This window comes from Muntiacus reevesi, chromosome 3, assembly GCF_963930625.1.
Source record: "Muntiacus reevesi chromosome 3, mMunRee1.1, whole genome shotgun sequence".
Lineage (NCBI taxonomy): Eukaryota > Metazoa > Chordata > Mammalia > Artiodactyla > Cervidae > Muntiacus > Muntiacus reevesi.
In genome coordinates, this window is record NC_089251.1 from 142438598 (window position 1) to 142453268 (window position 14671).

The 14671-nt window shown below is 40.0% G+C and overlaps 1 protein-coding gene across 2 annotated transcripts in view; it reads right to left on the reverse strand.

Annotated features, from left to right (window-relative positions):
• PARD3B (par-3 family cell polarity regulator beta) overlaps nucleotides 1-14671 on the reverse strand; it is a 1130274-nt gene that overhangs the window by 430502 nt on the left and 685101 nt on the right. For both annotated transcript variants that reach the window (XM_065930754.1, XM_065930753.1), the window contains exons 12-13: nucleotides 5988-6158; nucleotides 1077-1209 (exon numbers count right to left, since the gene is read on the reverse strand). In XM_065930754.1, coding sequence (XP_065786826.1) covers nucleotides 1077-1209; nucleotides 5988-6158 — 304 coding nt within the window. The remainder of the gene's footprint in view (nucleotides 1-1076; nucleotides 1210-5987; nucleotides 6159-14671) is intronic.

Here is a 14671-nt window from a genome sequence, read left to right on the forward strand (position 1 = left end):
GGTATATAAAGGCTGGAAACGTTCTTGATCATTATTTGGACACAGTCAAGAGAAGGCACTTCTGGTGTGAGGGGAACCTGTTGTTCCTTACCCAGATTCTTCCTGCCTTTGTGACGGAAAGACTTAGAAAGAGATCCTGCTTTGTCAAGAAAATATTTAACTGTATTAAGATGGGAAAAGACATACTGAGTATTTCTTGATTGGACAGAAAGTCAAGTCAGTTTCTCATAAGAGACGCGCGTCCAGTCCCTGGGTTGGGAAGATCCCCTGGAGGAGGGCATGGCAACCAACCCTGGTATTCTTGCCTGAAGAGTCCCATGGACAGAGGAGGCTGGCAGGCGACAGTTCATAGAGTCACAAAGAGTCAGACACAGTTGAAGCAACTTAGCACACACATACACACGAGAAACATGAAGTCTTCTCTTTATAGTCTTTCTCTTAACTTCCTGTCATGAATATCTATTGCTTTTGTAGTACAAAAAAATTAAAGTTACTAAACAGAAAGGAGAAGCAGGGAAATAAATTTCTTGGTGGCCTAAAGCATGATTTTTGAAAACACAAAGAGGAAAATCTAAGGCTTTTACATGTAAAACTCCACTAGAAATGTGATGTGTAAAAGATAATCATGGTCATGGTTCACGGTATTTACCACTCAAAAATAAGCATATATCTGCAAATTGTGCTATGATCACTCCATGGTTTAATACCAGTCCACATATATTGTGAGTTGAGTTGTCATTTACACTTGGTAACTTCCAATATTAAAAGATTCTTAAACAAAAATAATGGTTTGTCATTTTGTTTCTGCAGGCATGGTTTGTTTTATACATAACCCTCCATGTTTGGGGCAGCAAGCATAGAAACTGTCACTTAAACTGGAGGCAATGCCAGGAATCTGCTTCACAACTTGTGAGTCAGCTCCCCCACCCATCTCTGTGTTCACGACTCCGAGCAGCGAAGTCTGCACTTACTCTAATTAATTCCCCTTTGTTCCTTTTTTTTTTTTTAATTTAAATAAACACTCTCGTGTTTTCTCACACCACTTGCAGTAGATAATTTTCAGTAGAGAACCTTACCTTTCTGTTTGTCTTGTGGACTGTACGTGCCAAATGGATGCAATGTACTATTATCATTTCTCCTGGAGGTGGTTACAGCATTTTGACAGTTCTCAAAGCAGGGCTTAGAAAATGCCCCGCACTCTGCAGGCTCCTAAGGAATGAAAACAAGAACTACATTCACTTTTGTAACATTTCCCAACTTTGTCGATGGAAGCAAGGTGAAAGAATGATCAACTCTCAAATAATTTTTCAAGATTCTCTGGCATGGAAATCCTGGACAGTGGAAAATCACAATGTTCCTATCAGTTAAAATATCTTTGAATAGGAAATAAAAATTACTGACATTGTGGTGTTAAGGCTTAGGAGTGCTGATAGCCAGTACAAAAGAGGATTAACTTTATGATTCTTTCCCGCCACTTACAACTGTCTTCTTTCACATTTTCTTCCATCTGGGAGTGCAGCTTGTGGTAATGTCAACATAAGAATACAGTTCATGCCAAGGGTGTTTCTCTGCCAACCAGATGGTTCCCCTCTGTCTCTCTCCCCCCCTTGGCGACTAAGTGCATATGCTTTAGGACAAGTCAGAACCCAGACAGGTTTACCACTGAACAGCCACGGGACAGACCCACTGCAGACACTAGGCTTTTGGGCCAGGAACTATAACAAACTTCTGTGACAATGCCTGACAGTGGTTCTCCTGAGAGTTTTCTCTTTTACCACATTTCCCCCTTCTATTTTGACAGTCTGTAAACAAATCCAGTTTCCTTAAAACTGCGATCTTCATAATACCGCCCCCACACGGCATGTGCCCCAGGCACCCCTGAGGCATTAGTAGGGGCTGACTGCAGGGAGTTCTAACTGCTATTCAAGGGGGACGCGGCACAGAGAACTGGTTTTACTCAGGTTCAGATAACATTCCGTCCTAATAGATTCAAAAAAGCAAACAGAAAGCCATCTCAGGACCATTCCCTTGACCATTGGTGAGAGGAACATGCCCCAGACAGAAATATAAAATTGATCTCCAAAGCTCTTTCCTTCTGAAAAAGAGCATTTGACCCAAACAATGCATTTGATTTACACTCCTCTCTTTTAGTTCCAATAACTCGGTATCCTGTTGGTTAAACAAAATATTCTCAGCATTCAATGCATACCTTCTTCATAATCAAAATATTTTCAGCTGCTGCTTTTTTGTCAAGGTTCAGAACACTTTTTCCACACCCCAGGGGTGCCCTTTGCCCCTGTACCACTAGTCAACCAAACCTGGTGCAAACTACCCCTAAATTTAAGCTAGAGCCCTGGCAGGTAGGTGAGGTAGGACCTACCTTATATCGTCAAGGGCTTTAACAACAAGAACAACAACAACAAATGTTTTTGCTGCTTTCCTGGCTCTTTGATAAATGACACAATCAATATCCCAACAACTGATCAGTAACCAGCCTAACTAAAGTATTCAGCCTGTAAAATAGAGCTGTCGAGGAGCATTCCATTAGTGTCCCAGCCAATAAAAAATATAATGGAGTTTTAAACATATTCTGCTTCTACCAAGTTGAGCTTACAACTCAGGGGAGGGAAATGTTTGGGGGAAGGAAAAAGAAAAAACAGGTCATAACCCATTTTTTAATACCAAGTCTCTAGGCTCAAGTAGAATTACAATTGAACCTCAAGCTCATCCTTTGAAAAACATGTTTCTGTTTAAAATGATTTTGATTCAATCAAGGGCTCATTATGTATTCTTCACGAGGTTCTCATCAAAACTGTTTACGTATCTTGTACATCTGGGTAATGTGGGAAAATACCCCAAAGACTATATATTTTGACTTTTCTTAAGTAGCATCTTCTTCTTCTTTTTTTTTTTAAATATCAATATCATGTTCAAGTAACCATTTTGGTGTTCTTTCCAAACCTAACTAATTGATTTCCTTGAATATATGAGCAGTGCAGGGGCCTTTTTCTAGGTTACTGATCCTTTTTTATCATACCTGAGGGTAGTTGCTGCTCCAGAGGACAGTCTTCCAAACACATGAGCAGAAAACATATGCTTTGACACAGTAAAACAGATTTGGGAGATCAAATAGCTACAGCTTTTTTTTTTTTAATTTAATAAAGATTAACTGTACATTAGGCGGCTGTCATATGAAAAAAAATAATACTCTTTAATCTTCATGGGTACCACAGAGACTCTCACTAGCTGAGAGAGCCAAGTGCCTGCTCATCCCCCATGGAAAGCATATAAATATTAGGGAAACCAAAAATGAATCTTGTTTAAATGTCCTCATAAAAATTTCTTTTTGTCCCATTTCTTATTCCTAATCGATTTCCTAGTGAACCATATCAACAGGACACTCCTGAAGATGGGCAACAAATTGAAGGCTTAGTACTTGCTTCTGATAGAATAATTGCCAGCCCAGCCCAGAGCATGAGAATTAAAATGAAAATACCTGCAGTAAAGGAGAAAGCAAATAATAAAGCGTCTTAACTTGACGTGTCAAAACAATGAGCATTTATGCACTAGGCATTCGTATATTGGAGAGAAAGACAGGAAACTAGGGAAGATGAAAAGTGGGGAGGGAACTCTTTTAGCAGTGTTCATTTCTCCTTTTCTTTTTTCATTTGCTATCTTTTACTTCTGCACAGATATGGAAATCTTGAGCAGTGCATTTCCGACTTATCTATAAGTTGAGAAATCTTTGCTCCAAGACGTCTTAAGAGAGATTTAAAACAGATGCGTGGAAGGGGTGACTCAGGGGCCCACATACCATACTTCGTACCTGCCTCCAACAACTGGGTTCCATGGAGGTCTAGGACTCCAGAGTAAGAATGAAATTCAACTAAAAAGGAGCTGATTCTCTCATAGTAGGAAGCAAGAGATAAGGGTTTTATGACTGTGTACATAAGTAAAATCCATTAAATATTCATGGAAACCTCTATGTCACTTAAGCAGACACAAATGTTGAAAATGAGTTGGCTCATTATATATAGTCTTCAGTAATTGCCAATTTACATTTATTTAACATTTACAAGGTTATGTATAGAAGAGTAAAAAGGTACAGTTCCTCCTTTCCAATAGCCGATAATGTAACAAAGTAAGATACAGCCTTGAGAAGGAAATGGCAACCCACTCCAGTATTCTGGCCTGGAAAATCCCACGGACAGAGGAGCCTGAAGGGGCTACAGTCCACGGGGTCGCAAAGAGCTGGACAAGACCGAGTGACTAACATAAAGATACAGTAAGTTTACTTCAGCTTATCCTCTTAGATGAAGTAGGCCTTATAAGAAACTTCTATTTATTTATTACACAATGTATAATAACTGTCTACTGAAAGTGAAAGTGTTACTCGTTCATTCGTGTCCGACTCTTTGTGACCCCATGGACTGCAGCCTGGCAGGCTCCTCTGTCCATGGAATTCTCCAGGGAAGAAAACTGGAGTGGCTTGCCATTTCCTTCTCAAGGGGATCTTCCTGACCCGGGGATTGAACTTGGGTTTCCTGCATTGCAGGCAGATTTTTTACCATCTGAGTCACCAGGGAAGCCCAGCTTTCTACTAGGTGCTGGTAAATGAAGATATACAAAAGGATAAGGCAGACAACTGTATTGCTATCTACTGAGCATTCAACTATGTATGTCTTTACATAGCTAGGAAGTGACCAACATGGGGTTTTTAACTCAATCTAAAACTCTAGAGCCCAAACTTTTAACCATTATGAGTCCCAACTACCTTCTATTCTTAACCTGAAAATCTTTTACAATTTTTAAGTTGAATTTATTATTAAAACTAACAGTGTTTTAATAGGATTCTATTTTAACTTCTTATATTATTATATCACACAAACATTATTTGTCCTTAGAGAATATATATGTGATTTTCTGATGTTTTTCTCAACTCTTAACTATTATCAGCTTGTTTCTTATCTTTTATTAAAATAATTTGTAAGAGAATTTAATAACTATTGCCTATATATTAGCAAAAATAATGTTTTAGGAATATTTTATGATAAATATAATTGATACATCATTGTAAAATATAATTATATAAATATAATTATATGTAAGTGAAATACTTAGCAATATCAGCATTCAATAATATTTTCTTTATACTTCATGTATACATAAAATATTTCTTACATTAAAAAACTCCATAAAGAAATAATAATAGATTTCAAAAATATTTAATTAAAGTGTATTTAATAATATGAAGCAAGAAATTTGTTTAATAGATCAAATTTTAACTTAGTTGCAGATCTGTATTTGTTGTTGGTTAGTTGCTAAGTTGTATCTGATTATTTTGAGACCCCCATGGACTGTAGTCCACCAGGCTTCCCTGTCCATGGAATTTTCCTGGCAAGAATACTGGAGTGGGTTGTCATGCTCTTCTCCATGGGATCTTCCCAACCCAGGGACTGAACCCATGGCTCCTGCGTTGGCAGGCAGACTCTTACCACTGGGCCACAAGGGAAGCCCCAGATTTGTATTACCCAAGCACAAGCTGTAGGGAAGAACATAGAGAGCTAATTGCATTATAATAATCTTCACAGTAAGCATTATCTTATTAGGAACTTAATAAGGAATGGACAATGCTAGTATATCATCCAAAAAGCATATAAGCATGTTATATGTGTTAATGTTCCTAATATGAATAAAGTATAATTCATAAAGTCCAGAGGTCTAGGAATTTCTGGGGAAAAACTAGAAATTATGGACCTGTTACACTGGATAAATGACTTAATTTATATGTACATTTTTATACCTTCTAGTTATACCTAAAATATATAACCACCTATTTGCCACATAATCCCGTCAGAGCACCTCTAGGCTCATATTTTTCTAATTTCAGAAACCAGTATGAGCCTAGCTACCACCCTAGTGATCGAAGTGTGAATATTCTGGTGGGCATTTGAGCAGTTTTCACAGGGAAATAACAATTGCATCACCTCCATTGGTCTCTCTGGCCTCCTCAGAATCACCAACTGGATCATCCCTCGGATGTTTCCTTCCATGGACATGGATCGTCTAAGTGTTTCCATAGCTTCGTGGTTGGACTTTCCCAGAAGAGATTCCCCATTAACCGCAATCAGCTGGTCATTCATCCGCAGACGGCCATCCTAGGATGGAGGTAAGAAAAACAGTATTAAGCAGAGAAAAGCATAGTGATGACATGTGACTGTCAGGCAAAAGTTCAAGTTTAAAATAAAGAAAAAAATTCAGCTATTAGGGGTGATTTATTTTCCACAGCAGAAAAAGGTTCTGGATTTTATCAAATATTCACAAATATTAATAATGAATTGTGTGAAAGTGACTTTTAGAAATCTTAGAGTCCGGAACTAGAATAACTTAGACATTTGTATAATGTCTCTTTCCTAAACCTTTGGCAAATGTGCTAGGCTAACCTGATTCTGTCATTTGCTCTGGAAGCCACCATATTGCTTGCATTTTCAGACACAGAGAGACACCACGCTTAAATGTTGCGTGCTCGACAACAGTAATGGATCTCATAGCTATCTCTATTGAATAGTGCTGTGAAAAAAATTCTCATGTTATTTTCTCTAACACAACAAAAAGTTGCTAGTCTGCAAAAGAATGCAGAGGTGTGTAATGCAGGTCCAACCTGCTACCATGTCTTCCGGAGGAAAGTCTTGACAAAGGGGACTGTCAAGCCTTTTGTTGAGGAGTCTCTGACTGATAAGCACTTTCACCCAGCACCTTCAGGAAGAAGCACCACATGCCACAGAGAACTGGGAACTTTGGCACGTGGATAAGTGGCCCAGATTCTAGTCTAAATCACCTCTAGGCACTAGTCATCTTCAGCTAGAAATGTCCCTGGAGTCAATGGAGGTAGCTGAACAAACTGGGACACCATCTCTACCTACGAAAGAACTTCTGGGGATCACAGTACACCACTCTCCTCCAACAGGCATTCTGGGAGAAAATATGCTTAAATACTGACAGCCTGATTAAGGACATGGGTTATACCTGTTTCTAGGGTAGAATGTTCTTGCTGTGAGGCACAGATGCCATTTTAGGAATGTCATGATGCTGAGGCTGCTGCTGCTAATACATTTAGCAGAAATAACAGTAGGTGAGCATGGTAGTTCTTCCATGAATTATCTACAGTTCTTATAGAACTCAAGAAGCTAGACAGATTAATGCTTTTACTCACATTTTACAAATAAGGAAACTGAGGCAGGAAAATGATGTCAGGTGCCCCAGCCACAAAAGAGAGTGAGAGATAAACTGACCTAAGTTCTGTTTTCATGAACCTTGGATCTTCTCAGCTTCTGTACTAGGGCTTCCTTGGCTATTCATCTGTAGACTACAGTTGTACCACTAAAACAGGTGGAGGGGAGTATTCAAGTTTCCGCAGTTAGAAGTATCTGGGATCCATGTTCAAAGGAACAGAATGAAATGTAAAATGAAAAAGGAACTTTCCTAAGAAATGAGAAAACCAGACATATAACGAACAATAGGGCAGCCATACAGATTTGGGAGAGAAATCCTGTGGACAAGCTGATGAACTTTGACTAATGCAGCAGCAGATGGTCAGAGGAAGTTCCTCTGCTGACATCTGGGGAAAGGGGGAGAGTGACGAGAGCTGTTCTGGGGCACGGATGCCCTCGTGGGGACGCACTGCCCACGCCTCCTGCTGCAGAGGGTGTCAGCCCGTGGACGGTGCAGCCCACGCCCTCTCGATTCCGAAAGGGGTAAAATCAAGCTGTGAAACTTGACTGCCCTGCCTCAACAGAGCCTAGTGTCTTCTGCCTTCCTCTCGTTTTCCCACTCCACTTAATCTTTCCCATAATTTGAAGCAAATCTGGAAATGAGATTTACAGGAAAGGCCAAACACAAAGGAAATCGCTTCATTTCTGTTATCTAATGGTGAGAGAGGCACGCAAAGGATAAGATTAAGGCTACATGAAATGGGGTCAAACGGAAGCCACTTTAATGGCTGTGTACAAGTGAAGTGAGACCCTTTCCTCTAGGAGTTATGCTCTTCTATTGTGGCATTTAATGCAAGCAGGACTCCTGGGCTGGACCTTTCACAGGCAGTTGGGAGGGTCACTAAAAATGTTTTGGGGCGGACTGGAAACAGATGTGTGGTTTTTAAAGATGGGGAGGAAGCACAAAAGTTGCATCAGGATCCTATCCCTGTGAACAGGAAATGAGGTCAAGTGCTGAACCTGTAGATGCGTAGTCTTGGCAGGACACCTCATCCTCTATGACAGGAAGAAGAAAGATAAAGATTGAAACTTAATGGGTACTTGTAGAATTGAGGGAATGAAATCTGAGTGAGCGCCACCTGGTAACCTCCTGTGAACCTTCTCTGTGGAGTAGGAGGCAAGGTCTGAGTGAAGAGGTAAATAAGAGATAAGGAGATGGAAAAACATGTTTTTTTTTTGTAGGATAATCTCTTACCAACAAGTATTAAGTACAGACTTTTATTTTCAGCTACATTCCGAGTCACAAGCATACATAACTACACTAAAGAAGAACGTGTTTGCTGTATCCAAGTCCAAACAATAACGTAGGTCAGGTCACCCCAGGGCACCTCTTTTTTTTTTTTTTAAGACATTCACATTCATCCCAAGCATCACTGCAGAGCTGCGGGTATGATAAAAATCCACATACTCTTCTTGTAAGGCTTGACTGGCCCACTGTTATTGGTTTTTGCTTTCCCTTTATAAGATAAATGATGGGTAATTTCATTAATGGTGGTGCCAGTAAGCACCACATTGTCCTAACATTGAGAAGATAATCTTAGAATTAAGAACAGGAAGGGTCCTTAGAGATTATCTTGTCCAGCTGCTTCCGTTTATAGATAAATAATGTGATGCACACAGAGAATAAGAAACCATTTACTGAATTCCTCTTCTAAAGAGAAGATTCTTCTCTTTAGAGAGGAATCTTCTCTTTAGAAGAATCTTCCACACAGATTCGAACTTGCTCAGCTAGTTAAGGTCAGAGCTGGATTAAATAGTCCAAGTCCTGACTTCTCAGCACTCCCTATTCACTACCCATTCTGTGTTCTAATAGATGACAATGACTAGTCCCTCAAGGGATCATGCTTCAAGAAAAAAGACTTTCAAATCCAGAGAGAACAATATGACACCAGACGTCTCCTGGAAGAGAACCTTATATAAAAGCCAGAGTCAGACTATAGAAGGTGTGGAAACAGGAGGGGTGGGGGACTGTTTACCTATCTAGCTATACACACATACACACACACTCACACACGTGTGTGTGTGTATCCATTTCTAAGTTTAGTTAAGAGCTCATTACTCAAACTCAGCAAAGATCACAATTATGTATGTCTATTCTGCTTTGTGGGACTTCCCTGGTGGCTTGGTGGTAAAGAATCTGACTGCCAATGCAGGAGACGTGGGTTCAGTTCCTGAGTTGGGAAAATCTCCTGGAGAAGGAACTGGCAATCCACTCCAGTATTCTTGCCTGGGAAATCCCATGGACAGAGAAGCCTGGGAAGCAACAGTCTATGGGGTCATGAAAGAGTTAGGCACCACTTAGAGACTAAACAACAACAATGACAATTCCACTTTGCAATGGTTTTTTACCTTTCTTGGTAGTTTTTTATGGTTTTATTTTTTCTTTCAGTATTATGTTTAAGTATATACTTCAGCATGAGAAGAGTGACTCTCCTCAACTGATTTTACATGAGTGATTTCAACTATCCAGGTATGTTACCCAGTAATTCTAGGATATTTATTTTAACGTAATCTGGATCACTCTTCCATTTGTTGAAGGAAAAACCAATGCCCTTTCTGCTGTGGACTGAATGTGTTTTCCTCAAATTCATATGTTGAAATCCTAACCCCCAACATGAAGATATTAGGGGGCATTTGGAATGTAATTAACGCCCTTATAAGAGAGTCCTGAGACAGATGTCTTGTCCTCTCTGCCATATAGGGTTACAGCAAAAAAAAGACAGCTGACTATTAAGCACCTCTCACCAGATGGATTCTGCAGCACCTTGATCTTGAACTTCAGAAACTGTGAGGGATAAACTGCTGCCATTTAAAAGTTACCCAATTTACAGAATTTTCTTTTAGCAGTCTGAACAAAGACACTTTTCTTTCTACTTTATGACCATCAGACCCCTAACCAAAAGACCACAACTACATCCCTTACTTTTTGTAACCCCTGTAATCAACTCTTATCTATCCTTAAGCTAGGAGGAAGTAAAGGAGATTTTCTTCCAAAGAGAAAGAAAAATAAGAAAAAGAGGAAAGAGAACAGAATAAAAATAGACAAAAACTTCCTCTGGGCACATTAGGACAAATGAAACCTGGTATAAGATTTAGGTCTTCTCCATGTCCTGGGGTGATTTCAAGTCTCATCAGCCCTAACTGGGTTCTATTGCAGGGGGAGGGAGACTGGACTGGGAGACAAGAAGTTTGAGTGTTAGATCCCTTTTCTGTGCTACGTCATGCTAAATCGCTTCAGTCGTGTCCGACTCATAGCAACCCTATCGACTGTAGCCTACAGGCTCCTCTGTCCATGGGATGCTCCAGGCAAGAGTACTGGAGTGGATTTGCCATTTCCCACTCCAGGGCATCTTCCTGACACGGTTTTGAACCTGTGCCTCTTATGTCTCCTGTATTAGGACACAGTATTTACCACTAGTGCCACCTAGGAAGTCCATATCTCTCTTTATTGAACACCTAATACAGGGCAGTCCTTGTGCAAATATTTTGCATATGTTCTCATTTCTCAAAATGAACCTGTGATACAAGTACCACACTCCACTTACATAATAATGGAGGCTCAGGAAAATTAAGTGGCTGTTAAAGAATACTGTCACTGCCAAGCCTACCTGAGTCAGATACGTTTCCATTGTGCTATGTTGCTCCTAGAGATGATAAAAGGTACTACAGTTATTTGGAAAGCCCGATAGCTTCCCTGGTGGCTCAGAGGGTAAAGCATCTGCCTGCAATGTGGGAGACCCAGGTTCTATCCCTGGGTCGGGAAAATCCCCTGGAGGAGGAAATGGCAACCCACTCCAGTACGCTTGCCTGGAAAATCCCATGGACGGAGAAGCCTGGTGCAGGCTACAGTCCATGGGTCGCAAAGAGTCAGACACGACTGAGCGACTTCACTTTCACTACAGTGATTGATGAACATAATTATTTAATGAGTTCCTCCTTTGTGCAGTTCTTTTGTTAAACCCTTTGTCTATATGCACTAGACAATTTAATACTTATAACTACCCTGTACACTGGGGACTATAGCTCCCCTTTTAGAAAAAAAGAAACCAAGGATCAGGCGAGTTAAGTGCATTGTTACAAGTCACATGTCCAAAAGCAAATTTGAACAAGGTCTGGGTTACTCTGAAGTCCATATTTGCAACCACTCTGCTAGTGATTCTTGACTTTTCTGGGTTCTTCTTAGACTCCTTTGAGAATCTCATAAAAGCAATGGATTGTCGACTCTTAAAAATAAATATTTACATGATGGTTCCTCCACAGTTGTACATTTGGACCAGACAATTCTTTGTAATAGAGAGCACTCATGTACTTTTTAGGATGCTGCATGTGCCCTCTGAAGCATATCCGTGATTTCTGGTGGTTCAGTGGCCTTGCAGTTTAGTCCCTGCTATGCCTCTGCTATGATTAGCAGTGACAGTGCAAGCCTTAATTCACCTCTGGTCGCCAATTTTTTGTAGGTCCCTTTACCTCTAAAGTTCTAAGGAACACAGAGGGAAGAGAAGAAAGCCATGGCACAGAATGAGCCTCTGAAAAACATGAGTCAAGCATGAAGGAGTGGGCTGGCTAACCCAGGGGCAGCTGGCTGGGGCCCAAGGCCAGTCTACATTAGGCCAGGGCATTGAGAGGATTAATCATGACCAGACGTTGACTCCTTCCTCTGCCTGATTCTAATGGGGTCCTTGGTGAAGCCTTGAGGGACATTAACACTCAGGGCCCAAATCCCAAACCCTGACTTCAGGCTACACAGCAGCATTTCCTTGGACTAGACTGGGACTCCAGGCAAGATGGCATCTGCCTGAGGAAAAGGACTGTCCTGAACAAATATTTCCCAAGATCCTAAAATCACTCCATGATAATATCTGCTTACTGTATTTTGGGGAAAAAAATCCAGCCTACAAAGAGTCTTGTATTCTAGACTGAAATAATTTCATTTCACTTTCAAACAATAACAATGAAAGGAGAAGAATAAATCAAGATTTCAAAGCATAGTTTTTAAAGTAAAGAAAAGGAATAAAGTTGGTAAGACCAGAAGCATGTGAATTCTTGTCTTGAAGGGCACCTATGTACATTAGTCAATGTTTTACTTCACCTGTCCTAACACAATTTCAACCAATATAAATGGCACCATTCTTCAAAAACAAGAGCTCTATTTTCCAGACGCAATACATTGCACTCTGGTATACACACTGTGGTGATGTGGTCCATACTTTTCCTTTGCTCCAAAAAGCCCTTTGCATTCCTGCTCACCGGTTCAATATCAATCCTTCAAAATAAGGCTCAGCAACTGCCTTCCACTTTCTTCCCTTCAGGCAGAATTGCTCCATCTCAACACCTATGATTACTTTTATATTTGTCTACAATTTGTTTTTGTTGTTCAGTTCCTCAGTTGTGTCCAACTCTTTGTGATTCCATGGACTGCAGCATGCCAGTTTTCCCTGTCCTCCACCATTTCCCAAAGTTGCTCAAATTCATGTCCATTGAATTGGTGATGCCATCAAACCATCTCATCCTCTGTCACCCCCTTTTCCTCCTGATTTCAATCTTTCCCAGCATCAGGGTCTTTTCCAATGAGTTGGCTCTGAGTTGCATCAGGTGGCCAAAGTATTGGAGCTTCAGCTTCAGCATCCGTCCTTCCAATGAATATTCAGGGTTGATTTCTTTTAGGACTGACTGGTTTGATCTCCTAACAGTCCAAGGAACTCTTAAGAGTCTTCTCCATGTTTGAATGCATCAGTTCTTCAGCACTCAGTCTTCTTTTTGGTCCAACTCTCACATCCATACATGACTACAGGACAAACCATAGTTTTGACTATATGGACCTTTGTCGGTTAAGTAATGTCTCTGCTTTTTAGTACGCTGTCTAGGTTTGTCATAGCTTTTCTTGCAAGGAGCCAGTGTATGTTAATTTCATGGCTGCAGTCACCATCTGCAATGATCTTGGAGCCCCCCAAAATAAAGTCTCTCACTGTTTCCATCGTTCCCCCATCTATTTGCCATGAAATAATGGGACCAGATGCCATGATCTTCATATTTTGAATGTTGAGTTTTAAGCCATCTTTTTCACTCTCCTCTTTCACCTTTGTCAAGAGGCTCTTTAGTTCCTCTAAGCTTTCTGCCATAGGGTGGTGTCATCTGCATATCTGAAGTTATTGATATTTCTCCCAGCAATCTTGATTCTAGCTTGTGATTCATCCAGCCTTGCATTTCACATGATGTACTCTGTATATAAGTTAAATAAGCAGTTTGGCAATATACAGCCTTGAACTACTACTTTCCTGATTTTGAACCAGTCTGTTGTTCCATGCCCGGTTCTAACTGTTGCTTCTTGACATGCACACAGGTTTCTCAGGAGGCAGGTAAGGTGGTCTGGTGTTCCCATCTCTTGAAGCATTTTACACAGTTTGTGGTGATCCACACAGTCAAAAGCTTTGGCGTAGGCAGTGAAGCAGAAGTAGATGTTGTTCTGGACTTCTCTTGCTTTTTCTATGATCTAATGGATATTGGCAATTTGATCTCTGGCTTTTCTGCCTTTGCTAAATGCAGCTTGTACATCTGGACGTTCTTTGTTCAAGAACTATTGAAGCCTGCCTTGGAAGATTTTGAGCATTACTTTGCTAGCATGTGAAATGAGTGTAATTGTGCGGTAGTTTGAACATTCTTTGACAGAAGGTCTATCATAGTCCTTACCGTATTTGAGTTGTTTATGCATTTATTATGATACTAGCTTCCTGTACTATGGAATGAGTCTTTTTGTTTTCTGTATCCATTCTATTACATATTGTATAACTCACAGTAGCTGTACATGTTATAGAAATCCTTGCTAAATGGAATCACTAGAAACATCTTTCATTCAGGTGCTTTGACCTGGTTTCATCTCCAATGGACAAATTCAATAATATACAAACTGTAATTATGAGCAATTCCTGAGCTCAGGCTAGTTTGGATATACTGGCACATGCTCAGAAAAATTTTATAATTCTAAAAGTGAAGCTTGATTACTGTCTGTGTACTGGCTCAGTATCCTTTTATTTAGCTATTGAAAAATTTTATCTAATTCAGTTATTATCTTAAGAGCCTCACTCCATTCTATGTGGCAAATGAGTGAAGTTCCAGCAATGTACCATTTATTCAGCATCTGTGGCATGTGAGACTTTTCTTTTTTAATTAAAGATAACTGAAGAGTATTTTTAGAGCCTCAGAATATATCTAATCTAAACCATTTTGATATAATGTATTATAATTCTTTCCTTTTAAAGATCTACTAGAAACATATGTGACATAAATAAACATTGCAATTTACAGCCTTCACTGTAATCATGAGTGAATTTTACAGTTTCCTTAGCAAGAAGCTTCAGAAGCCCTGACTGAAGAGCCATCACTAGTATTCCTTGGTCTAGTTT